At 47.2% G+C, this 26,756-nt stretch overlaps 1 protein-coding gene across 2 annotated transcripts in view; it reads right to left on the bottom strand.

Annotated features, from left to right (window-relative positions):
• LOC100074625 (retinoic acid receptor RXR-alpha) overlaps positions 1-20,981 on the bottom strand; it is a 44,225-nt gene extending 23,244 nt beyond the window's left edge. Inside the window, exons 1-2 of one of the 2 annotated variants that reach the window (XM_029062445.2) lie at positions 20,874-20,981; positions 14,063-14,232 (exon numbers count right to left, since the gene is read on the bottom strand). In XM_029062445.2, coding sequence (XP_028918278.1) covers positions 14,063-14,155 — 93 coding nt within the window. In that variant the 5' untranslated portion in view covers positions 14,156-14,232; positions 20,874-20,981. The remainder of the gene's footprint in view (positions 1-14,062; positions 14,233-20,873) is intronic. The other variant, XM_029062446.2, reaches the window with a different exon arrangement.
• Positions 20,982-26,756: the final 5,775 nt, after the last annotated feature.

Here is a 26,756-nt window from a genome sequence, read left to right as displayed (position 1 = left end):
TAACCTTGTACCTATCCCAGCACTCAGTACAGGGCTTTTTACCATGATACCACTGTTTGGAATGAAACTAACTGAGGACCAAGGTTTGGAAGGGATTATTCCTTTAAGAGCTGGGAAAAGTGTGAGTGGAGCAGCGGATTCATTTTGGGATTGAAGACTCAGGCATTGCCAATACGGACCAAACAGCAAAACCCAAGGGGACAATCTAAACTCAGGGCATGAATGAGTTCTTACAGCACACTTTAGTCATTCACTTGTCTCATCTTGGGCTGAAATATAGTTCAAATCATAGTCACACTCACCTAGTCCTACTATTTTCCCCCAAACTCCCAAACGCTGGTGTGTCTTAAATGATATGTTCCCATTCCACTTAAACCTAAGGCAATTGACAGAAAACAAATGCCACATGACTTTGGGGTGAAATTGTAGGATTTAACCCTTGCAGACACGGATTTCTGGTTATGTGATATCGTGTTTGTGCAAGGAACCCAAATAGCTTGGGAATCCACCCGACTGACACTGAGCCCAGGAGGTCTGGGGGCCTGGGACCAGCCTCCTTCTGGACTCTGGGGAGAAGCATCCCATCGTGGCAGCAGGGGAAAGGGCACAAGTCAGGAGCTGGAGAAGCCCAAATTGCTCTTCGCCAGTCAGGAGGATGTTCTGGTGTCAGCATGCCTGGCCCGTTCTCTGGGGCAGGACTATGGAGGTTCCAGAAACACTCTCCCAGCTCCACAAACACTGAATTGGCATGAAGAGCTAGATTTACCACAAGCAGATTCATATCACAACAGGAATTTTCTACTAGAAAAATCAACTCCAAAAATGTGACTTGCCCCACGCAGACCCGGCCAATGAGTTAGCCAACGGTTGTCAACTAGGAGTACACGAACCCCTGGGAGTACTTCAAAGCACTCCAGAGGACAGAGCCAATTTGGCACAGAATGGGATCTCTAGGGAAGCCCAGGACAAGTGAGAAGAGAGTGTCTTTCCTTCTTCTCCAAGCTCTGAGGCATACAGGAACTGTTTTCTTTGGTCACCTGCTCTGACTGCTGCTGCTCTCTGCTAAAGGAGAACAATGGCTCTCTGTGAGAGTGTGTGTGTGTGTGTGTGTGTGTGTGTGTGTATGTGTGTATGTGTCTGAGAGAGAGAGAGAGAGGGAGGGAGGGATAGAGAATGGGTGAGGGAATAGAGTCATGTACATAGGTGGTAGGTGGGAATAGGACAGCATGTTGGGAATGTACATGGAAGATGGAGAACATGTGAGAGGGAATTAAATAATTGGGGTGGGTAGGCAACTTCAGGTGAAAGCTGGAGACTTTGGCGCTGCAGTTTCTAAAATTGTCTGAAAAAACTCTGATTTAGGTTGTTTCCAGTTATTGCCCATCCACCTCCACATCAAACAGGAACTCCTTACCATAGGCTTCAAAGCACTCAATCATCTTGCCCCTTCGTACCTTACTTCCCTGATTTCCTACTATGACCCAGCATGCACACTTCACTCCTCTAATGCCAAACTACTTACTGAACCTCAATCTCATCTATCTCGCCACTGACCCCTCACCCACATTCTGCCTCTGGCCTGGAACGCCCTCCCTCTTCATATTCGACACAGACGATTACTCTCCTGGGCTTCAAAGCCGTATTAGAAGTACATCTCCTCCATGAGGTCTTTCCAGACTAAGTCCTCATTTCCTCTTCTTTCACTCCCTTCTGTGTCGCCTTTGCACTTGGATTTGCACTCTTTATCTATCCCTTTCGCATTCCCACATCACTTATGCATATATCTGTCATTTATTTATATATATTAACGGCTGTCTCTCCCTCTGGACTGTAAATTCACTGTGGGCAGGGAATTTGTTTACCAACTCTGTTGTACTATACTCTCCCAAGCACTTAGTAAGGTATTCTGTGCACAGTAAGCGCTCAGTAAATATGACTGATTGATTGGTTGATTTAACCTAACCTGTAAGGTCTTTTTTCAGGTGGAAAAAACTACATCTTGGTGACTTTGCTAAGGTGCAGATGATACCGAGGCCTATACAGGGAGATGGAGCAGGGGCAAAAACTGTTTTTTATTTTAAATGGCATTTGTTAAGCACTTACTATGTGCCAGGCACACTACCATAGGCTTCCACCACGTTCACAGTCTTAATCCCCATTTTATAGATGAGGTAACCAAGGCACAGAGAAGTTAACTTGCCCAAGCTTACAAAGCAGACAAGTGGCTGAGCCGAGATTAAAGCCTAGAGAGAGTTCAGGGAGCATCTGATGAAGTGGGATTAGGGCTCAGGTAATTTGTAAATTCTCCCACCTGGACACCACCATCCACTCAATGGATTATTGCAAAACACCACGTGACATGCCTGGGGAGTTCCCACAATGATATAAACCAGGAGTTAGCTGTGGTTGGCGGATACCATAAATGGGTAAGTCTACAGGATCGCGATACATTCGGTTTTCCAATAATTCAGAGGTTATGTTCCTAATGCAGCCCACCTTAAGGAAAACCCCTGCTGCTGCATGTATGCCTTGATTGGCTTTGCAAGCATGTGCCCAACCACACCTTCTGACATTTCACAGTACTCAATCCAGAGAATTGCGCAAAGTCGGAAGAACGGTGCTCCCTAATAGCGTTCTATCCAAAACCAAGGAGTGAAAAATATGTTAAGGAAGAAGTGAAGTGATACGTGGCCTAGTGGAAAGAGCACGGGTCTGGGAGTCGGAGGACCTGGGTTCTAATCCAGGCTCTGCCACTTGCCTTCTGTGTGACCTTGGGCAAGTCACGTCTCTGGGCCTTAGTTTCCTCATCTGAAAAATGGGGATTCAATGCCTGTTCTCCCTCCTACTTAGACTGGGAGCTCCATGTGGGAGAGGGGCTGTGTCTGATCTGATTAACTTGTATCTGCTACAAGCTTAGAACTGTGCCTGACACATGGTTAGCACTTAACAAATACAATAATGATAATGATAATAATAACTGAGTGTCCCCCGGGGCTCCAGTCCCAACTCTCACCAGTGCTATCAGTCTCTCATCTACAAACCTAAGGCAAAAAAAGGCTTTTAGAAAGCCCCTTTGCGCATTGATTTATCCTGCAGGAATGCTAGGGTTTCATCATTCCATAAAACACAACAACTGGAGCATTAAAACGGGAGAAAAAAGCTCCCTTTGAAATAGTACCTAATAACAAAAACCATCTGCTTTTCAGTAGGACATTCAGTCTAAACAGACCAAATCCCTGTTTAAAGGAACTGCTAACAGCTCAAGTGGGATGGCGATTACAAATTGGATGATACTATTCACCGCTGTTGGAAAACCTTGGGGGACTAGGAGACTGGAAAGAGGACGGAAGAGCAGAAAAGCTCACATGCGTCTGCCTCTCATCTCAGTCTACTGCTACGTTAGACTGGGGGCTTGCTGAATCTGGCTTTGAGAATTAAAGAATGTAAAAGCGATAGTGTCTGTGTTATACTGTGGTGTGGTATTCTCCCAAGAGCTTAGTAGAGTGCTCTGCACACAGTAGGTGCTCAATACATACGATTGATTAATAGTAGTAATAGCATTTATTGAGCACCCACTGGGTACAATGCACTGTACATCTCTGGCTTGAGATGTATCAGACAGATGACACATTCCCTGCCCACGAAGCCCTTTAACTCCAATGAAGGGTGGAAAATAACAAATACCATTGATTTATATAAAAGTATTTATAAATCATTAAAATACACAATTGAATGTATAATCGACTAAATAATTTTCTACTCGGAAGTGCTGGGAATTGATATAGATAAATACATACATGGTAGAGAAAACTGATGGGTTTATATGACTTGGAATCCTGGAAATTCATCAGGAAGGCATGTTGGAGGTGGCAGATTTTCATAGGGGCTTTGGATATGGACAGGGCTGTGGCCTGTCAAGTTGGGAGAGGGTGAGAAGGAGGGAATCCCAAGTCAGGAGTTCCAAGTCAGGGGAACAGTGAGCAAGAGGGTACAAAATGGAGGCAGAGGAGTTAAGAGTGAGGTACACTTAGAAGGGAGAAAAAGAGAGCAGGTTGGGAGCAGGTGGGATAAATAATAATAATAATTATGGTATTTGTTAAGCACTTAACTATGTGCCAGTTACTGTACTAAGCACTGGGGTGGATACAAGAGATTGGGTTGGACACACTCCCTGTCCCACATGGGGCTCACTGTCTCAATCCCCATTTTACAGATGAGGTCACTGAGGCCCAGAAAAGTTAAGTGACTTTCCCGAAGTCACACAGCTGACAAGTGGCGGAGTTGGGATTAGAACCCGGGCTCTTTCCACTGAGTCACACTGCTTCTCACTGGTGGCGAGCCTCAAAGGCAATTGTGAGGAGTTTTTGCTTGACACAAAGGGACACGGGGAGGGTTCTGAGGAGTGGAGAAATGTATGCCAAGTGACACTTCAGGAATAAGCCCTGTGCAGCTGCCTATAATAGAGAGCGGAGAAGGGAGAGGCTGGAGGCAGGGAGACCAGTGAGGAGGCTGATACAGTACTATAGCTTTAAGATGATTACAGCTTGTACCCTAGTAGTAGCTGTTTGGTGTGAAGAGGAAGGAAAAGATGTGGGAGATGCTGTAGAGGAAGAATAAGCAAGATTTGACAGTAGATTGAATGTTACAGTTGAAGGAGGGCAAGGAGACAAAGATGATATTGAGGTTGTGGACTTCTGGTACAGGAAGGATGGTGGCATTATCGGCTGAGATAGGAAAATTAGGAGAAGGGAGGATGAGTAATTTGGTTTTAGTGGACTGTAGCTCCTTGTGTGCAAAAAATGTGCCTACCAACTCTGTTGTACTGTACTCTCCCAAGTACTCAGAACACTGCTCTGTACACAGTAAGCACTCAATAAATTCCATTGATAGACTGATTTAGTAGTTTGGGAGGCAGTGAGACCTTGTGGAAAGAATACAGGGCTGGGAGTAGTCCCAGTTCTGCTTCTTGCCTGCTGTGTGACCTTGGACAAGTTACTTAACCCCTTTGTGCCTCAGCATCCTCATCTCTAAAATGGGGAGAAACTACATGTTCTTAGGACTGTATCTGATGTATCTTTCATTTTGCACTTAGCCTGATGTTTGGCACAGAGAAAACACTTAATACATATTATTGCTATTATTATTATTGAGACAGAGATGGGTAAAGGTGAAAGATAAGGGAACAGAAAGATCTGAGAGGTGAATTACAAATATGACTCGATGCTCTTTAACTTCTTGTGTTAGCCACACCCATAACAAATGGCTCTGGGAGCTGGTTTGTGTCTCTATCTCTCAAGGACCTATGCTTACACAGGTGGGAGGGAGACAGAGTCGGGGAGGACCACGAGTTTGGGTTGCTGCCATTCTTCATTGTAAGTCCTGAATAAATACTTCAATTATTATTACTTGTTGGGTTTGAGGTGCCAGCAGGCATCTGGAGGTAAGAGGAGATGTGGGATTGCCAGTCAGATGAGAGATCAGGGCTAGGCAGATAGAACTGGAAGTTGTCCACATAAAGGTAATAGCTGAAGCTATGTAAGTGGAAGAGCTCAACAGAAATAATAATGATGATAATAATAATCTTTGATACACAATTACTAGGTGCTAAACATTATACTAAATGGTGGAGTAGACATGAGATAATCAGGGCGGACATGGTCCTTGTCCCTGTCACAAAATCTAAGTGGGAAGAAGAACAGGTATTTTAACCCCATATTACAGATGAGAAAATTAAGGCACAGAGAAGTTACAACTTGTCTGAAGTCACAAATGTGCAGAGTCATTACAGTACAATCAAAATGACAGGTAATAGCTCCAATCACCATAAACATTGAAGTCAAATGGTGAGGGTTACTGGAAGAATGGCCAAGCAAGAAAACTACAGCAAAAGAGATTAAGAGCTCACTATCCGCCACTGGTTGGGCAAAAAGGCGATATGACACTCTTTCCATTTACTGGGTGAAATATTCATCTTTTCACAATCAATTGATCAATAAATGGTATCTACTGAACATTCACTGAGTGCAGAGCACTGCTCTAACCACTTGAGAGAGTAAAAAACAACAAAGTTGGTAGATACAATAAGCAGACCTACAAGAAGCAGACCCAACAATAGACCCAAATGCCATTTGCCAGGTTTGGGACTGAAGTTAAGATCCAAATATCCCTAAATATTACATGGTGATTCCCAAGAAATTCTTAGAATTCCATTCCATAACCAGAGCAATGATCTACCCACCTGCTCTCACTATTGCAACTATTCGGAGCTCCCAGAAATCAGGACACCAACCACTTTAGTACTAAAAATTGCATGCCTAAATCCCAGGACTCCATGTCACTTTCATCCATAGGTGGCAAAAGTCGCTAGGGCTACCAGGGCAGATGCCTTGGCAACCACCTGCTGGTCTACAGCGCTAGGCTGGTCATCGGCAATTTGTTGTGGCCCTCATGTCTGTAAGTGGGTCTTGTTCATAAGCATCTTGCAGCAACCGCTGCACCACTGCACCACTGCCCACCTAGACACTTGTGACGCCCAGTGCCCCAGCGGGGCCACAACTGACAGAGATAAGGGGGTGGGAAGGGAAGGGAAGGGAAGGGAAGGGAAGGGAAGGGAAGGGAAGGGAAGGGAAGGGAAGGGAAGGGAAGGGAAGGGAAGGGAAGGGAAGGGAAGGGAAGGGAAGGGAAGGGAAGGGAAGGGAAGGGAAGGGAAGGGAAGGGAAGGGAAGGGAAGGGAAGGGAAGGGAAGGGAAGGGAAGGGAAGGGAAGGGAAGGGAAGGGAAGGGAAGGGACATTTCTGACTGAGATGTGTCTGGGTTTATACCGGGAGACTCCATCACTAAGATCATTAGGGCAAAGCCAGATGGGTGGGGATGGATCAAAGATACAGGGACCAGTGGAGTTACAGACCAGTGAGCAGAGATCTGGGAGGGAGAGAGGGAAAGGGGTGTCAGGCTGGAACTGAGAACACTGTTCAGGGATCCCAAATTGGAGAGCTCTTGTGAGATGGAGGAGGTATATTTAGGTCAAGATGATGTGAAGACAAACTCCTTTCATCTTGATAACCTAGAGAGAGATAAGGATATAGTGGCTGGAATTTGAAATACCAGGGAAGTCCTTTGCAAGTCTAGTGGAAAGATCATGGGCTGAGGAGTCATAGGGCCCGAGTTCTAATCCTGCATCTGCCACTTGCCTGTTGTGCAACCCCGAGCAAGTCACTTTTCATCCATTCAATCAAGCGTATTTATTGCGCACTTACTGTGTGCAGAGCACTGTACTAAGAGCTTGCGAAAGTACAATGCAACAACGAACAGACACATTCCCTGCCCACAACGACCTTACAGTCTAGAAGGGGGAAGACAGACATTAATATAAATAAATAATAATAAATAATTGACTTTTCTTTGCTTCAGTTTCCTCATCTGTAAAATGGTGATCCAGGCCTTTTCTCCCTCCTCCTTAGATTGAGAGCCCCATATGGGACTGGGACCGTGTCTGACCTGATTACCTTCTCCCCGGGGGCTAATTATAGTGCTTGTACATAGGAAGGGCTTACCAAATACCACAAATGTTATGAATATTATTAACTCCGTGGAGCTCTCGGTCTGCCTCGGACACTCAGGTTTCCAATCTGCCATGCCCCACGATCCAGGATGTGTGGGTCCCACCCAAGGGTCTGGAGTCTTCCTCTTGCTTAGCAGCTATGTCCCCTGGGGATGATGAGTTAGGATGATGGGAAGCCTGGCACCTCATGACATCTGACTGGCTCTCCTGGGTGTTGAGGATATTCAATCGGATGCGGCCTAAGAAATGGGCGTGGACTCCGGACATCAAAATGTCTCGGGGGGAGCTCTTTTAGGACTCACTGAATTGAGTACAGGAGATTTAGGTTAGACCTGAGAAAGAGGAATGGAACAGACTTACAAAGAAGACTGGGCAATTTCAACCATGGAAAGTATACTCACAGGCAGTTTAGGGGAGGCCAGCCTCTACCTCTTGAGGTCACTTCCAATAATAACAATGGCATTTGTTAAGCGCTCACTATGTGCAAAGCACAATGGATTTCTTGAGCGTTTTCTGTGTGCAGAGCACTGCACTAAACCCTTGTGAGAGTATGCTACAACAAGGGTGGTAGATATGATCCCTGCCTACAGCTTACAGTTTACAGGGTGAGACAGATATTACAATAGGTTAGATATAGGGGAAATAGTAGAGTGTAAGAATATTTATTTATATATGAGCTGTGAACTGGGGTGAGTGTCAAAGTACTTAAGGGGTACAGAGCCAAGTTCATAGTCAATGCAGAGGGGAGGGTGGATAGAGGAAATAAAATGCTTAGTTGAGGATGGTCTCGGAGAAGATGTGATTTTAGGAGGATTTTGAAGGCAGGGAAAGTTCTGCACTCAGTGCGCTCTCAGTAGATACCATTTACTGACTGACTGACTGACTGACTGACTGAGGAGAGTGGTGGACTGCTGGATATAAGAGAGAGAGCTCCAGGCCCGAGGGAGAATGTGGGCCAGGGAACGGTGGAGGGATAGAAAAGATCAAGGTACACTGAGCAGGTTGCGGACAGGAAGAAGATGGCAGGGGAAGATAAACCCATCAATAAAGCCATGCTTCAGTCCACATGCAAGAGCCCTGCTTTAATTACACTTCAGATCTATTTTCTGGGAACAGCCGCGGCGTTTACTGACAGAATTTTAATCACCGTAGCAGGAGAGGCAGCTTTCGAACATTATCCCCTGCAGCTCAGAGAGCCCTGCCTGTCTCAGCGTGTTTAGCAACTGAGCGGCAGGGTGCCTTCTCCAACCCTCCTTCCTCCGGGAAACAGTTCTCCCACTCCCTGGCCCCAGGGAGGGCACCACAGTGGAGCGTGTCAAAACGGACAAGCTCCAAGGGCACCGGTTCCTCCCAGAAATGGGGACTTGGGGGGCGTCTTCCGGGAGTCACTGACTTGAACCCCTTCCTTCAAATTCCATTTAAGAGTGTGTGGGCACCGATCCCCCGGGTTACAGGCTTCCCTTTCCTGCGGTCAGGGAACGGTGCTGAGACCGCAGAAGCCGGAGCCTCGGATAGAGGACGGATGGAAAAGGTGGACCCGATTGAGCCAGGATCCCCGCCGCTGTTGAGAAGGCGAGGAGTGTTGAGAAAATTCTGCGGATGGGACATTGGGAAGACTGCACAAGTCCAAACCAATGAGCCAGATCCCCGGCCCACAGAGCCTCTGGGACAGAACGATTCTGTTCTGGCTTTGGGAAAGGCTTCCCCAGTTCCTTCTTGGAGCTGGGAGAATGCTATTAAAAAGAAGCTCAGAGCACTTAATGCCTCTCTCCCACGTCCCCTCAAAGCCATTCCTTCTCTCCAACCCTGAATCCCTAAGGCTTCCTCTAGGCAGCTGCTACTCACGACCCAGGATCCCAAACCCCGGTCAACCCCTGGGCCATCTCCCCCTCTGCCTGATCTGGCTGATGACCCATTTTCTGTGCAATCCTCTCCACGCTGATCGCTCCTGGATGCCCTCCAACCCCCTTCGCTCTGCTGAGGCAGGCAGCACTCTCTGGATCGAAGGCTGGTAGTGGGTTTCAGGTTGTTTTATATGACTCCAGTGGGTATCGGTGCAGTGCCTACTGTCATGTGGGCTGCAGAGGTAGAGCAGAGGGACTTAAACACTCAAACAGAGCTTTGATTTTAATGTAGGAGTTAGGTTACTTAGAATTCAAGTGCAACTATAATGTCTGGGGATCTGCTGAAGACCCCAAATGGGGAACAGAACCCCAGTTCTTGGCCTTGAGGCTGAGGCAAATGGAAAACATCAAAATTCATCTATCTCTCATTTACCCACGCCATCCAGAGATATGGATCCATGGATAAATGAAACCTCCAGATAATCCAGCAATATTTTTCGCTATTAGTTTCAAACTTCCTCATCAAAACCTTCCCCACATCTACAGCTATCAAGCTGGGAAATGAATTCATTACATTTGACTTTTTCCTCCTTTTCCCTATCCCATCCACCTACTCTCTAACTTTCCCCCTCTTCTGACAGAGGTGGAAGTGATTGCCCAATGAAATGGCTGAAAGATGGATCAGTAAGAATGGAGAGGAGAAGGAGGAAGAGGAGGCAGAGGAGAAGAAAAAGTCAATAGACCTAATAAATCAAATTCTGATTCATTAAGACCTAACATAATTAAAACTATGCTGCTCTTTCTGTTCCCCAACTCAAAGCTTTGGAGGATTTATTAAAATTTCCACAGGGCGGGCAGGTGTACACTCTCTCTCCATCCATGTGACCAACACAGAGGCAAACATTGCTGCTTAGGGGTTAAGGAAGCCACTTCTAAGAGCCCATTATTCCAAGGACAGAGATGAACAGGAAAGCAGAGATGAACAGGAAGGCCCTTCACTTCCATGAATAAATATACCAAGCAATAGCTGAGAATATCAGGATTCAACCCAACCTATTATGAGATGTGATGACCAGATAAAGCTTTGTCTTTACTCTTTAGACTGTAATATCCTCGGGGGTAGGGAATCATGTCTTCTACTTCAAGTGTATCCTCTCATCCACATGGTTCAGTGCTCTGCACATAATTAGCACTAACTAAATACTATTAATGTATTGATAGATTTTGTTAATTTAACAGGAGTGTTGCTGCATTAACCACTATCACGAGAATCATTCCTTTTGGGCAAATTCTTGGTCCTGAAATGGTTCACTAATCATCCTCAATAGGTGACTATATCATCCTCATGCTCATCAATTCAGGGATCAATTTGGTTTTTATCCATCCTGACAACTGCTTGGCACCTATTCACGCAATGAATAATTAGTGCACTGGTTGAATGGAATGTGGAGAAGATGCAGTCCCTCTATGTCTTCGAGGAGGTGACATTTAATGGAGACCAGACAGCCAAATTGTCATTAGAGATGGATGTCTTTGGGGAGGATTGCTGGACTGTTAGTCTTGTAATGGGGAGACTGGGATGACAACCAAGAGTGAATCCAGATGTGTGTGTGTGTATGTGTGCATAGAGAAAACGAGAGAGATTGCACTGTCCAAATTCAAAGAGGACACTGCTGATGAAATTTTTATCAGTGGATGCAGGTTTTGACTGACGCATGACCAACAAGCCCTTCCATGCTGGTGTGAGCAAATGCTTCTCCTTGCGTCATCTGCTACCACGGAGCGCCTAGCACCCAAGAGAGGTGTCTTGCAAGGGGTGGCGGGCGTTGGGGTGGTGAGGGTGGGGGAGAAGTGATCGTCCCAAGAACAGGGGAGAAGCCTTGGAATCAAGAGGCGGAGAAGATCCATGGGGCCGAGGAAGGGCCCGATCGTGACTGCAGCGAAGGATGGCAGCCGGAAAGTGGCAGCAGAAGAGAAGGCAAAATCCTTGGGGGTGGAGATGGGAAAGATTGCGCAGAGAGACGCAGCACTCCCCCTCTTCCCACCCACTATTCTGGTGTTGCTCTGCCACCTGCCTTTTATCTCAGCACCACGAATGTCCCCATACTGACGGGAGCCACACAGCACAATAACAGGGCGTTTCAACAAGCCTCCTCCCTCCATTTAGATGCAACCCACATCCCCATTCACAGTAATGCCTGCTGAATTATGCAGGAACCAGCATTCAATTTGCTCCAAGAGGCGGGAGGAGATACAGTGCCAGATGAAGCCATTTATTTCAGCTTCCTCGCGGGGGTTTGTTTCCAACTCTGGGCACCTCTCGAAACGGCCTCCCGAAAGTATGTGAAATCCTCGCAGCTGGCAATTGGGGAAGCGGTCCCTGACCAGGCTGGTGGTCTCTGTCCTCCCATTAAAGGCCTTCCCAGCCATGGCGGGAGGGGTGGAGGGGGCGATCCCAATTCCACCCCACCCCCTTTAGTAAGGCACGGCCTGTGGGACCCATCCTGTTCAGCTCTTCAAAGCTCCCAAAGCCCAGAAGGCAATCCGCTCCACTCTGTTTGCAGCTCTCCAGGTTTCAGACACCCTGGTGTCTGGTGGCCTGGGGGTCTCGAACCTAGCCAGGGGAGAGAGAGGAGACTGGATTCTAGTGCCAGTTCTGTTGGCCTTGCTTTGTGAACTTGGCCAAATTACCTAACTTTTCTGTACTGTTTTTCTCCCTACAGAACAGGGATAGCAAGAGCTGCTGACAGGGATGTTGAGAGGATGAATGAGAAGATGACGAATGGGAAAACTCTTGGGAGAAAAGATGGATTTTTATCACTTGGTGCCTGGGAGTGTGATTCCCTGTGCATTCTGCTACTTTGCATATGGAAGGCACAACCCATCCCAGAGGTGGCTGAGTTTTCCCAGGGGAGCGATAATGATGCAGTTCCCCAAGGGACTGAGGGGATGCAGGGAGCACCCTGCAAAGTGAGGAAGTAATTCTGCTTTCTAAAGTGATTCTAACCAAAAAGCAATCTTGTGGACCTAGAAGAAGAGAGATTTTCAGTCCTGCAACTTCAGTCCCAGCCCAGAGTATAATCAACTCAGAGCTGAGCTGAGGCATCTGGCTGGCTTAGAGAAAGTCCGGCCTATTACCACCTGGAAGTAGCGTGACAATCCCCGGAGATAGGGCGGGCAGCTGCCTGTTGGAAACCTGCCCTCTGCGGCCTCCCAGGGCCAGAGAGGCTCTTGGAGAATCCAGCTAGCTAGCAGGATAAATTTAGTTCCCTGATTGTCTGCTTTGGGGCTGCCCCAGAAAAGGACAAGGACATGCGCAAAACCTCTTTCTTGGGTTGGTTGGGCGGAAGAAGGGGAAGAGAGTGTGTGAGGAGACTACTGGGAGTGAAGCACGGTAGTGAGCACCTAGTACCGTCAGACTGCTCAAGTTCTCCAGGGCTCCACCGCCAACTCCCTGTCCTCTTGTGACTTCAGGGGAAGCTCAAAGAAGCCGAGTGGTTGGGCGAGGAGCTAAGGAAAGAGGCTTTTTTGATCTTCCCTAATGAAGTCGGGTTCCCTTCCAAAGCAAGTTAACACAGCTCCCTGGTGGCACGGCTGAGTGCCCCGAGGGCTGAGCACTGTTTTCAGATGACCAGAAGGTAGGGAGACTCCGTGGGCACCCTTGGTATTTTGGCTCTACTCTACTTGGTCTGAAGGACACCCCAGGCTCTGGTGCCCCCCAACCCAGCCCTCTGGTGGAAGAGTCCATTTCATCCCAAAGGGGTCCAAGCACACCCTTTCCTTATCCGGATAACAGCTCTCCTATTTGGGTCTGAAGACTGGACTCATGCTTAAGAGGGTCCTCCCCACTAGCAGCATGCAACGTTTCCTGCTTTTTTCCACCAGATGGAAACTTCCCAATCCCCCAGTCTCCCTGGTTTGTTAGCTGAGTGACAAGTGAGGAGCGATGGGATGGGAGCAGAATACATCAAGGGAGGTTCATTTGTGGCCCCAGGGGGTAATTTGAGACTCAAAATTTCCCTTGGACTAAACTCTAATTGAGGCAGATTCACCTGGCGTTCACAATAAAATGACTTCTTTCACTGTAAGAATGCATCACCATCGGCCCCTTCTCCCAACCTACCTGTGGGGTTCTTATCATTCCCATTTTGCTGATGGGGAAGCTGAAGTTCAAGATCCACCCAAGAAGTCAATGGTGGGGCTGAGAAAAGAGCCCAGGAGTTCTTACTTCCAGATCAGTGAGTACTGCCATTGGAAGTTGTAGGAGTAGAAGCATATAAAATGGTATTTCCTGAGAGCTTACTATGTGCAGAGCACGGTACTAGGCACTTAGGAGAGTACAATGCAACAGAGTTGGAATTCCTGTTCCCTTCCCACAATGTGGTTAGAGTCCATTAAGTGCACATTTGGTACAGTGCACTGTATTAGGCCTTGGGTAGCATGAATAAAGACGTGATGTATTGTCTGCCCACAAGGAGCCTGCGCCCCTTTAATGGTGGGCTGAAGTACTGACTTTGGCTTCAGAGAAGAGTCTCCTCCTGATGACCAGCTACGATGCAATGACCGCCCTCACCCCGACCATTCCAGCTGCAGCTGACCCAAGCTCCCAAGGCAGAAGGCCTGAAGTGAGAGGTAAGGTGAGGCAAACTATTACTTACCGAATTGGGGTTTAATCCCATGTTCGCCTCGATATATGTTTCTGTCTTTGGTTCTACTGCCAGTTCGGCTTCCAGGATCTTCTCCACAGGCATGTCCTCATTGGCGCTACTCGTTGACTCCACCTCATTCTCGTTCCGATCCTTCCCTCGCTGCCTCTCCTCCTGCACAGCTGAGAAAGAGGAGAGGGAAGAGAAGAGGTGAGCTTTGGGAGGGGGGATCAGGGATGAGGAAAAGTTACCGATAGTCTTTTGGGGGTCAACATGGCGGAGCACCAGGCTCCTGGCCTAGGGAGGGTGACTTCCACAAGTTAGGTTGGGGAGCACAGGGATGGTTAAAGTTGATCCCTGTGCACGGGAGTACACCTCAAAAGAGCTGAAGACTGGGCACAGCATGGTATGATTTTCAAGAGAACTTAGCAAAGAGAAAAGAGCTGGAGAGAGCAGAGCTTTGACAGGCCTGAGGAAATGCCATGTTATGGAAGGGAAAGATGGGAACAAAGGTCAGTCATTGGGCGAAGTGAGGGAATGCCAGCAAGCAGGGCAGTAACTCCGAAAAAAGCTGAAGGTCTCCTTGGGTAAGGCGGCCGTCTTGGACACAGTGGTCAGAGGACCTGCTTGCCTGGAGAGGAGACGGGTCGAATACCGAATTAGTCATGTGGTCTGCACATGGACATGCCGGGACCACAGGCTCCGCGTCTCCCCTAAGGAAAGGCGTTCCTCTGTGTACCTTGAGTCATTCGATGACGGTCAGGAGTTTTCTATCGTCTTTGGTTCTTGGTTACCCTTTCAAGAAAAACACTCTGCCTGGGGCATGGAGCCACCCACCCGGCCACTCCTCACCTGCTTCTCTGCCTCCTTCCTTCCCTCTTTCCCTCTCTCCACCCCTACTCCATCCCACCACAAATCCACCCCCACATCTCTGGTAGTTTCTTCTTGGTCTCATTTTGGTTTTCTTATCCAGACACCAGTTGTCAATTTTGGACTGAACTAAAAAGAAAATGGTGGGGAGGTGCAGGGGCACCTTGAATGTTTGGATAGGGAAAAAAGAAAGTTTAATAATTAATAACTTTAAAGAAAGATCAAAGAGCTATCCCTGTGATTTGGTGGAACATGACATCTTGTTCTCCACCAGAGAAGCACACTATAAACCAAAAGGAAGAAAGGACGGGGGGAAATAGCACAAGAGAAACAGAGAGACAGAAAGACAAGTACAGACTCACAGAGAGAGAGAGGGAAAGAGAGGTAGAAGGAGAGGAGAGAGAGAGAGAGAAAAAGAGAGAGCGTTCAGATCCTCCTCAGGAAAACAATCTGTCCACCTGCCACAACCTTTACTTCCAGGGCAACCAACACTCCAGGGCCACTGGACGGAGAAAGACCTCTCATTATCCTGAGTCTTTGTTCTCCCTCTCTGGCTTCCCCTGAAGGATCAGCTAACCTCACTTTCTGCCACAGGTGCCAAAAGCTACCCACTCACCTACTCCCCCAGGCCTGACCTTCCAGGGAAAACCCCGGGAACAATGTGTACCGCGTCTCCCTCCTCCTCCACCCTGTTGCCCTCCTTCCCTTCCCACTCGATCATCCAGTCGGGGCAGCCATGGCACTTCCTCAATGGCACACGAGATCCAAATCTGACGCCCCTTGGAACTGATCCTCCCAGCTTCTTTCCAAAGCCCACAGTGAGACGCACATCACATGATCTGCATCACATCACGGTCTCCATCACATCGCATGGTCTACATCTCATCTGGCCAATCGACGGGTCTCGCTCACTCGCCGCCCCCTATGATCCTTCAGTAGATAAAGCCCCTTGAGATGACTCTTCACAAGACAATTCCTCCTGTGGCAAATGGCTACAAGCACGATCGGGCCCCGCTCCCAAGGGAGGAATCAATAAAACAAATGTATTTATTGAGCACTTACTGTGTGCAGAGCACTGTACTAAGCGCTTGGGAGAATACCACAGAACAGAGTTGGTAGACAAGTCCTGGCCCACGACAAGCTTGTCCGGCTTTGCTGAACAGAAATTTGCCTGTGCTTTAGTTCTGATCAAAGCAGACCATGCCAGGCAGCCATGAATTCCATGGCCCTCAATCTGAACCTGGTGCACTGGAAATAGACCAAGGCATCAGGGGATGGTTACGATTGATTAAATCATGGAAATTCAAACTGAAAGTAGCACATGCTGGATTTTCTCTTGCAGACCCATAACTTTCCAAGTTACACACGCACGCACACGAACACACTGTCCCCTCCCTGACCTCCCAAAACTCCATCGAAGCCCAGGAAAAGAGGGCAGCCAAGTGTAAGGCTGAGATTCCCGTCAGAATCCACCCTAGAAGGCCTTCCCGCTGTGAAAACTTTCTAATCGGCTACGGGACTCTTTTCCCAGTCTTTCCTGGTTGTTGTGAGCTGTTAATCATCTGCCAGATCCCACCCTAGAGGTGGTTGAACCAAAGTGATTATTGTAAATCTAACCCTGGTAAAAGGCTTGCGCTCCTCTGGGAGGAAAGGCATAATATAAAGGTAAAATACGGTTATGTTCGCCAATGGTGAAATCTCAAGGCCCCAGTGATACGTGCTGTGGTTTGTGAACATCCGAGTTAGCATCTTCCAGCCAGGATTGATCACACTACCACCATTAATAATAATAATAATAATAATGGTATTTGTTAAGCGCTCACTATGTGTCAGATACTGTACTAAGTGCTGGGTTAAAATCAAGATAATCGGGTTGGACACAGTCCCTTTCCCACATAGGGCTCCCAGTCTCAATCCCCATTTTACAGATGGGGTTACTGAGGCACTGAGAGTTTAAGTGACTATGTCTGAGGTCACACAGCAGGCTAGTGGCGGAGCTGGAATTAGAACCCACGTCATTCGGATTCTAAGGCCCGTACTTTATCCACTACGCCACAGTGCTTCTCTGCACACTGCATTCTCTTAGCCTCTTCTTACGTATGATCTATCTTGAGGGCCATGGCTAAGTTCAGTCTGAGGCGGAACCTGGGTGAATTGGCCAGTGCTTCCTGTTACATTAGAGGGGTCTGACTGGGTCCATTTCTGAAAAGATGGCATCATTCCATCTGGGTTCCCTGTCATTTTTTCATTCAATTGATGGTACTTTTGAGTGCCTATATTGTGCAGAGCCCCTTTACACTTGGGAGAGCACACAGAAATTTGCATCCGTGATTCCTGCCCTCAAAGAACTCTCATTCCAGTGGGTAAAATAGACATAAAAAGATTTTACAAATAAGCGGAGGATGTGCTCAAATAATAGAGAATGTAAAATGATAAGTATATTAGTGCCATGGGAAGAGCAAACGTGTTAGAGAGGAGGAAAGATGCTAAGGCATCAGGAAGGAAGATGTGATCTGGGGAGAAGAAAAAAATACCTGGGGAAAGTTTCACGGAACAGTGGGATTTCAGATGGGCTCCAGAGATGGGAGTACTATGGGCTGGAGGATTGAAAGGAGGAGGGAATTCTAGACAGTGAGAAGGGTGTGAGTGAGCGGTCTGAGGCGGGAAGGCCAAGCACAAGGACTGTGAGAAGGTAGGCTTGGGAGGGATGAATAGTGCAAGCTGGGGTGTAGTGAGACATGAGAGGATAAGTACCAGGGAGATGACTGGTGGAGTGCCTTAGAGTTTTCATCTGATGCAAAGCTGTATGGGTGACCATTGGCAGCTTTTGGGGATTGGAGCGAGGTGTGCAGAATGACATTGGGGAAAGATGATCTGAGCAGAAGTGTGGAACTAGAGAAGGAAAAAGCTGGAGGCAGGGAGACCACTGAGGAGGCTGTTACACTAGCCAAACCAGGATATGACAAGTAAGCTGTCCCATTTCTGGTCCAGAGCACCCAAAATACTGGGGGAGATGCAAGGTCCCAGGTAGGGTTCACAGTCTTAATCCTTAATCCCTATTTTACAGAGGCACAGAAAAGTTAAGTGACTTGCCCAAAGTCACACAGCTGATAAGTGGCGTTGCCGAAATTAGAACCCATGACCTTTGACCCCAAACCTGTGCTCTTTCCACTAAGCCATGCTCCTTCTCTAGCAGAAGCAGCGTGTACATAGGTGTACATAAGATGTGTACATAAGTGTGGGGCTGGGAGAGGGGAAGAACAAAGGGAGTATGTCAGAGTGATGCAGAAAGGAGTGGGAGAAGAGGAAAGAGGGGTTTAATCTGGAGGATGTGTGTTTTCAATAATTCTGATATACTGTACTCTCCCAAGTGTTCAGTACAGTGCCCTGCACAGAATGAGCACTCAATAAATACCACTGACAGACTGATTGTTTCTGGGATACATGTCAGACAGAGAGTATTTAAACCAAGCTGACCCAGGCTTGAAATCCTCTCAGAATAAAAATCAAGACAACTACTGGTGCACCAGTCAAAGGAGAAGCTGCCTTGCTCCAGGATAAAGTGATTGGCTGTTCTACTAGTCTGCCCGTGCAGTTCTATTTATTGCATTTACTTCTGTGCTCTGTGCCCCAGGGGGCACACGGCTGGTGGGGAAGAGAGAGCGCTCACCCCCCTAGCATGATCACTAACTGCTCCACATGGGTTCTCCATCCCGAAGCCTCAGGGCTGAGCCCCTGCAGACATTCCCAGTGGAAGGATCCACCACTTCTGTCCACTCTCTCTTCCCTCCCTCTCCTGGAAAGCCAGGATTCCTCAAAGATCTGCTTCCTGGTTTACTCCACAATAGATCCAGGAAGATCACCTTTAATTCCACCCCGCCCCCCACCCCATCCTTGGATTGCTGGTATTTTGTCTGTGATTCACCCTCCCTCGCCATTCTTTCGGAGGCTTGCACGGATCTGCGTTAGCTCACACGACGGCTGACAGCGAGTGGAGCCCGGTGAGAGGGAGAGCGGGAGTGCAGACCTGGGCTGTTCCTAAAGGAAGGCTGCCCGGCCCGTTACGGGAACTATGCCAAGCCTGCCCGCTGGACCCGGATCTGATGGCAGATCTCCCCATGCTCCTTGTCCCTGGACCACTGTTACTACTGCATGGACAGGGAACTAACTGCTTCTAACAGACAGCACCAAACTCCACTGAAGTTTTTTTCTTTATCCTGGGCTTTTATGGTTGGGCCAGGAGGAAAAGTCAGTCTTCCTCTTTTTAGTCTCGCTTCCCACCCTGACTGCCTCAGCAAAGCACCCGCAGCGCTGAGGATGGACTTAATAGGAAAAGGAATTGGGAACTCTCACAGATGTGGCTTAAACCGCTTGGAGAAGCAGTGTAGCCCACTGAAAAGAGCACAGGGTGGAGAGTCAGGGGGACTGGGTTTTCATCCTGGTTCTGCCACTTGGCTACCGTCTTACCTCGAGTATGTCACTTAATTTTTCTGCACCTCAGTTTCTTTCTCTGTAAAATGAGGGTCAGACACCTGTTCTCGCTCCCCCTTAGGCTTGTGGGACAAGCCTGTGTCTGATCTGTTAATATTATCATTACTATTATTATTATATTCTATTCTACAACAATGCTTAGTACAGTGCTTGGCACATGGACAGCATTTAACAAATCTTTCTTATGTGCCAAGAGTCAGAGGACTTGGATTCTAATCCCAGCTCTACCACTTGTCTTCTGGGTGACTTTGGGCAAGTCACTTCACATCTCTGTGCCTGTCATCTCACCTGTAAAATGAGAATAGAATAGGGAGAACCATGTAGGATATGGATTGTGTCCTTCCGATTAGCTTGTATCTATCCCGGCACTTAGTATAGTGCTGGTACATAGTAAGTGCTTCACAAGTGTTATAAAAAAACCCCAGTATCTTAATGATTATCATTAAGCCTGGGAAGCAGCATCAGAGAGTTGTCCTACATTCCTCCTCAGGGACAGAAGGTGATGATAAAGACACGTGGGACTCTACAGAGTGTGCTACTCTCCCCCATCTCTCCCTTTGTAACAGTAATAATAATAATTTTGGTATTAGGTAGGCACTTACTATGTGCCAGGCACTGTATTAAGCACTGGGGTGGATACTAGCAAATGTGGTTGAACACCAGTCCCTCCCCCACATCAGGCTCCCACTCTTAATCCCTATTTAATAAATGAGGTAACTGAGGCCCAGAGAACTGAAGTGTCTTGCCCAAGGTCACATAGCAGACAAGTAGCAGAGGCAGGATTAGAACCCATGTCCTCTGACTCCCAAGCCCATGCTCTATCCATTAGGCGGCGCTGCTTCTATAAATGAGCTGTAACTTCAGTTTTAGAGAAAAGCAGAGAGTAAACTGACATCAAGAGTGGTGCTCAGAAAGATGAAGCCATCCATTCTTTCCCCAAGACCTCAACCTTGTCTGTAAACTAACTAGAAGGAGTATTCCAGCCATCAAATACTCCCTCAGCCTCAAGTGCTTGAGTAGCTTAGCACTCTGCCCTCTCTCCCTCCAGGTTCACTAGCAGACTTCAAAGGAAACTCTGACGCATGGAGGAGCGAAGGTCTGGCCCCATTGCTCACAGCTGGAGAACCAAGTCACAGCAGGATGGGGTGTCCAACCTCCCCCTCCACGGGCAGATGCCCAATGGGTCCTGATATTTTCCTTCTTAACGGCAAAGAAGTAAATTACCTTCATCATCGCTTAGGTGTCTGCTCAAATCTAACAAAGGCTCACCTTCACAAACATAACACACAGCCACTTCTTGGAAACCGAAGTGTGGGGCTTGAGGGTGGGGGAGAGGAACTTAAAAGGCAGTAACGAGACGCTGTCTTCCACATGAAAATGGAGACGTCTCAAAGCAAGTACTTACTGATTTTGAGTGTGATACGCAGCCGCTGCAGGTGATAGTACAGAGTCAGAGACTTACCCAAAAAGGCCCAGAAAACAAGTCAGGAACGGCTGCAAAAATCCAACTTTGGGAGTCTTCGATCAGGTCCAGACTCCTGGCAATTACTTCTCCTTGAGAAATGTAGGGAAAAGATCTTCAAGGAGAACGGTTCCTGCAACATTGGATTTCCATTCAGCAGTGGCTCTTCTTAAAGCTGGAACTGGGTTAAGTGCTCTTTTCCCGGTGATGCACAGATCCTTGACGGTCTTGTCGAAGCCCCCAATGTGGTCAGGGGCAAACGCTGAGTTCTGTAATGTTTCTGCCTTGTGCTTACAGTTGTGGACCGGACCCAGGGGTTTTTCCTCCAGGAGAAACTGATGATGGCGATGATGAGCGTTCTTCAGCGACCCAGCAGGCCTAGCGCGCTCCCTCCATCTACAACTCTCCACAGTGGGTTTTTCCGATTGCAAATTTTCATGCCCCATCATCACACCCACTTTCTTTTCCTTCCCCTCCTTCTGGAGTTCAGGCCACTAGAGATTCACATTAGGCCTGGGTGTTATTCATCACTGCAGGTTGATTAAGAGGCAGCTGAAAGCTGACTAAGAGATGAACTCATTCTCGACAGAAGGGGTGGACCAGACAAGTGTACTACTGGAGAAGGGGCTGCATGTACTCAATAGTTCCACCATGGAGATAGGTAGGCAAAGCTGATTCCTTTGTGGGGAAGGAACAGCTAAAGGGATTCAGGTCAGCATGCAAATTCGAAAGTCCAAATGGTGCTACCAAGCTGTCTTTCTATACACCCAGGGAGTTTATCTCCTCAAAGTCTCTGGTGATGTCCATTCATTCATTCATTCATTCATTCATTCAATAGCATTTATTGAGCACTTACTATGTGCAGAGCACTGAACTAAGCGCTTGGAATGTACAAATCGGTAACAGATACAGTCCCTGCCCTATGACAGGCTTACAGTCTAATCGGGGGAGACGGACAGACAAGAACAATAGCAATAAATAGAATCAAGAATCTCCAGGGTGGAGACCTTCCCAGGAACTAACAAGAAATGAACATTCATTCATTCATTCATTCATTCATTCAACAGTATTTATTGAGCGCTTACCATGTGCAGAGCACTGGACTAAGTGCTTGGAATGTACAAATCGGCAGCCTAATGGCCTGTTGCAAAGCTACAACTGGGACTCTCTAGGGCTTTGAATCTTCACTGAGAAATTAATATGTGTATGTAAATTTTATCACACGTCAGCTGCATGGCAGCTGTCTGGAAATATTGAAACAGGAGTACCTGGTTCTTGCTGACTTCCCTGGTGTCTTGTGGGTTGGGATGGATGTTGCTCCATCCCTATAACAAAATGAAATTTAACAGTAAAGATCATTATATATAGATTTGTTTTTTTAGTTTCAACTACATCCGTCATCACTCACTTGGTGATGACAATTGGTCCTTGGGCCGAAGGGTGGGTGGTGATAGGCAACCCTGAGATAGAGAAGCAGCGGGACCTAATGGAAAGATCACAGGCCTGGGAGTCAGAAGGACCTGGGTTTTAATCCCAACTCTGCCACTTGTTTACTGTGTGACCTTGGACAAATAATTTAACTGCTTGGTGCCTCTGTTATCTCACCTGTAAAAATGGGGATTAACACTATGAGCACCACTTAAGATATGGATTGTGTCCACCTGATTAGCTTGTCTCTACTCTAGTGCTCAGTACAGTGTCTGGCACATAGTAAGCTCTTAACAAGTAGCATTAAGAAGAAGAAGAAGAAAAAAAAAAACTGTTCCAACCTGGGGATGCCCAGAAAGGGCAGAGGGGATGGACAATCTATCAGTGGCATCCACTGAGCACTTACTGTAAGCAGAGCACAGTACCAAGCACCTGGGAAAGTACAATACAACAGTAGACAGGATCTCTGCCCACAGGTAGCTTCCAACCTTCCCTCCAGAGAGGGTTCAAAGTCTCCAAATTACTGTATGTGTCTGGGACCTAACTCCCTTTCTTTAAGCGTCCTTACTAGGGGCCTTCCTGATGCTCTGAAAAGAGTGACTGCAAACACTTTTCATCTGGCTTTACGGAGCGTGGCTAGAAGGTGTAGGATCAAGCACAGAATAATAACGATGATGATGATAATATTCAATACTAATGATGATGATAATAGTTAGGATGGTAGTTGTTAAGCACTGTTCTAACCACTGGGGTTGATGCCAGATAGTCATGTCAGATGGAGCTCACATTTGAAGGAGGGAGTAGGAGGGGGAATAGATACTTGAATCCCCCTTCAACAGATGAGGAAACTGAGGCACCGAGAAGTGAAGTGACTTGCCCAGGCCAACCAGCAGGCAAGGTGCGGAGTGCGATTGGAACCAAGGTTTTCCAACTGCTAGGCCACACTGCTTCCTCCCTGAGCTGCCGATCCTTCCTTGGGGGCGGCTGCACGGCACGGAGGGAATGCTGCTCTGCGAGTGGGCCAGCCACAACCCCTGAGGGCCAAATATTTGTCGAACAAACTTTAAGAGGGATAATATGAATGATTAGATTCATTCACTCACTCATTCATTCAATCGTATTTACTGAGCACTTACTGTGTGCCGAGCACTATACTAAGCGCTTGGAAAGTACAGTTCAGCAATAAAGAGAGACAATCACTGTCCACACCACAATTTTTGACGTATTCTGAGGTTCTCCATTTTGCCCCATGAAACTCTCGAAGGCTTCCGGGGGGGGGGGGGGGGGGCGGAGGAGCAGATGTTTCTTGTAGGAAATATGAACTTGGGAACAGATAAAGGAAACTTCAACAGACTCACAGACAGTGCAGGAAGTCAGGAACATGCCCAAAAAACCTGGAACCCCAGCTGTCCACTTCAGTCCTACTCATCAGACATCTTGCTCTAAACCAACTTTCGTGTGGCCCCTACAAAATCCAGATGTTTCTACAAAGCAAAGTGAACAAACTCTGAACTACCCAGCCACTTTCCTTGGGCAGGCCCATGTGGAGGTTTATTTTTTTCCCCAAGGTGTTCTCCCATGGATGGTACTTGAAGATAATAATAATAATAATAATGATAATGTTGGTATTTGTTAAGCGCTTACTACGTGCCGAGCACTGTTCTAAGCACTGGGGTAGACATAGGGGAATCAGGTTGTCCCACGTGGGGCTCACAGTCTTCATCCCCATTTTACAGATGAGGGAACTGAGGCACAGAGAAGTGAAGTGACTTGCCCACAGTCACACAGCCAAGTGGCAGAGCTGGGATTCGAACTCATGAGCCCTGACTCCAAAGCCCATGCTCTTTCCACTGAGCCATGCTGCTTCTCAATAATGTTGGTATTTGTTAAGCGCTTACTATGTGCCGAGCACTGTTCTAAGCGCTGGGGTAGACACAGGAGAATCAGGTTGTCCCACTTGGGGCTCACAGTCTTCATCCCCATTTTACAGATGAGGGAACTGAGGCACAGAGAAGTGAAGTGACTTGCCCACAGTCACACAGCTGACACGTGGCAGAGCTGGGATTCGAACTCATGAACCCTGACTCCAAAGCCCGTGCTCTTTCCACTGAGCCACGCCGCTTCTCAATGGGGAAGATGGAAGAGTGTGGATTAAAGCAGCACTGAGGAAATATGCCAGAGTGGTAATGTCAGTGAAATAAGACCACCTAATACCGTGACCCTTTACTTTTCCAAGGAAAAGGAGGGAAACACAGCACCTGACCTTCTCTATTGGGATCTTTTTGCTTGAACCCTGGAATTTCTTGAGGCTTCAGCAGCAGCTTCCTATCAGCATTAAATTTAACCATCAAGATCTCTACAATCCATCAACCTATCAATAATATTAATTATACGCTTACTGTGTGCTGAGCAGTCTACTAAACAACAATCAGGTCTTACTATTTCAGTATCTATCCAAGGGAAATCACAGGTGTCTGAAGCTCTGACAGGTAACAGAAGGAGTATCCTCTAAATGCCAGGAGGACATGGCCTGAAGGAAGTGCAGTGGCCAGTTCTAAGAGGAAGCACCCTCAACCCCACAGCATTTGCGTACATATCTATAAACTACACATTATAAATCATTTATTTATATTAATGTCTGTCTCCCCCCTAGACTGTAAGCTTGTTGTGGGCAAGGAATGTGTCTACCAAATCTGTTGCACTGTAATAATAATAATGTTGGTATTTGTTAAGCACTTACTATGTGCAGAGCACTGTTCTAAGCGCTGGGGTAGATATAGGGTAATCAGGTAGTCCTATGTGAGGCTCACAGTCTTAATCCCCATTTTACAGATGAGGTAATTGAGGCACGGAGAAGTGAAGTGACTTGCCCAGTCACACAGCTGACAAGTGGCAGAGCCGGTATTCGAACCCATGACCTCTGACTCCCAAGCCCGGGCTCTTTCCACTGAACCACGCTGCTTCTCATGTACTCTCAGTACTCAGTACTCTCATGTACTGTACTCTCCCAAGTAATTAGTACAGTGCTCTGCACAAGGTAAGTGCTCAATAAATACCACTGATGAAGGATGACGATGACCCATTTGGCTGAGGTTTCCTCCAACCCCTCCTTTCGTAGTTCCTTGGTCTCATCTAGCATCACGGCTATCCCCAAAGTCCTCCCAAAGGACTTCCGGTTAAGCATCCCGTTTCTTCATGGCAGTCTCTTGACTGATGCATCGAGCCTCAGGCAACAAGGCAGGTCCATCTGCCCTTAAAATAAACCAGATCCAAAGGCTAAAATGCTTATAGACTGGACAGGAATTTAAATAAGGAAATGACCATGGACAACAGGACAGGTATTGGGAGAGGCTGAATTTCCCCGCCAACGCCTTTCCCAGAATGAGGCATCCTCAAAGCTTCTCTTGGTACTGATGTTTTGCTTCTTGTTTGTTTGTTTCCTTAGGGAAAATTAAGATTCTACAGCAGGCTTTAATTACCACTTAATTCAGTACTAGAGTAGTTGAGCGCTTGTTCCAAGTCCAAAATCTATACTTAAAAGAAATAGTGAGTTGGATGATTTTCCTGTGACTACCATTGTTTGTTTTTTCAACCCTGCTTTATGGCGTGGAAAATTCATTACTCGGGGCTGGAATTTTGGACTGGGTTTGTGATGCTATACTTTGGGCAAAACAGAGAACGGTTGAGTACAGCCAGGCAGGTGTCTTATCTAAACTAACTAAGAAGTTAGGTTAGGTTCACAGGAGCAGGAAGGCATGCAGATTACATAAACGAGGTAGTTTAAGGATACGATGTTTGTCGACGGTTGCGAGCTGAAAGGGGATGGAGCTTTAACTCTACTGGAGAGCGTTTCCATTTGGAAATACTGGGACTTTTGACTTGAATCCTCTGGACTCCTTTGACTCCCCCAGGATTTCTTTTTCTTTCCTTTCATTTCATCTCTGACCTCACAACTTTGTGTTGGCAGACAGCTGCGGGATTGGCAGTCCCTGGACACAACTGTTACTGTGAGTATTGAGAGGGAGCCAGGTAGATTCAGAGAGATTAGATCCAAAATGCGGCTGGAAAATCATACTTCATCTGGCCAGATGGGAGTTTCGAGATAATTTAGGTCTTTGCTTGCATTGTTGATTCCTTCAGATGGCTCTTTGGACCTTGTAGTTTCTGAAGGCAGAAGTGGATGATGTACTGATAGACGGGTTCTTATAAAAGTCAAGGTAACATGGCTTCCCCTCATCAACCAGGCCTATCTCTTAGACGCAGAGATTATGTTGGTCTGATGAGAGAGGCTTTTACTCATTTGGTCCAGTACCAAGGAGAGGTAACCTGGCATTATGCCTGAACCAGTGAAAATGTTGTTTCTTCATATTGTGGTGTTCAACAAGCCCCAGTTGGTGCAAAGAGGAGTCCCAACTGTGTCACAAGTTAAATAGTAGAAAATAGACACCAGGAAGT

This window comes from Ornithorhynchus anatinus, chromosome 4 (genome assembly GCF_004115215.2).
Source record: "Ornithorhynchus anatinus isolate Pmale09 chromosome 4, mOrnAna1.pri.v4, whole genome shotgun sequence".
Lineage (NCBI taxonomy): Eukaryota > Metazoa > Chordata > Mammalia > Monotremata > Ornithorhynchidae > Ornithorhynchus > Ornithorhynchus anatinus.
This window is presented reverse-complemented; position numbering and strand designations above follow the sequence as displayed.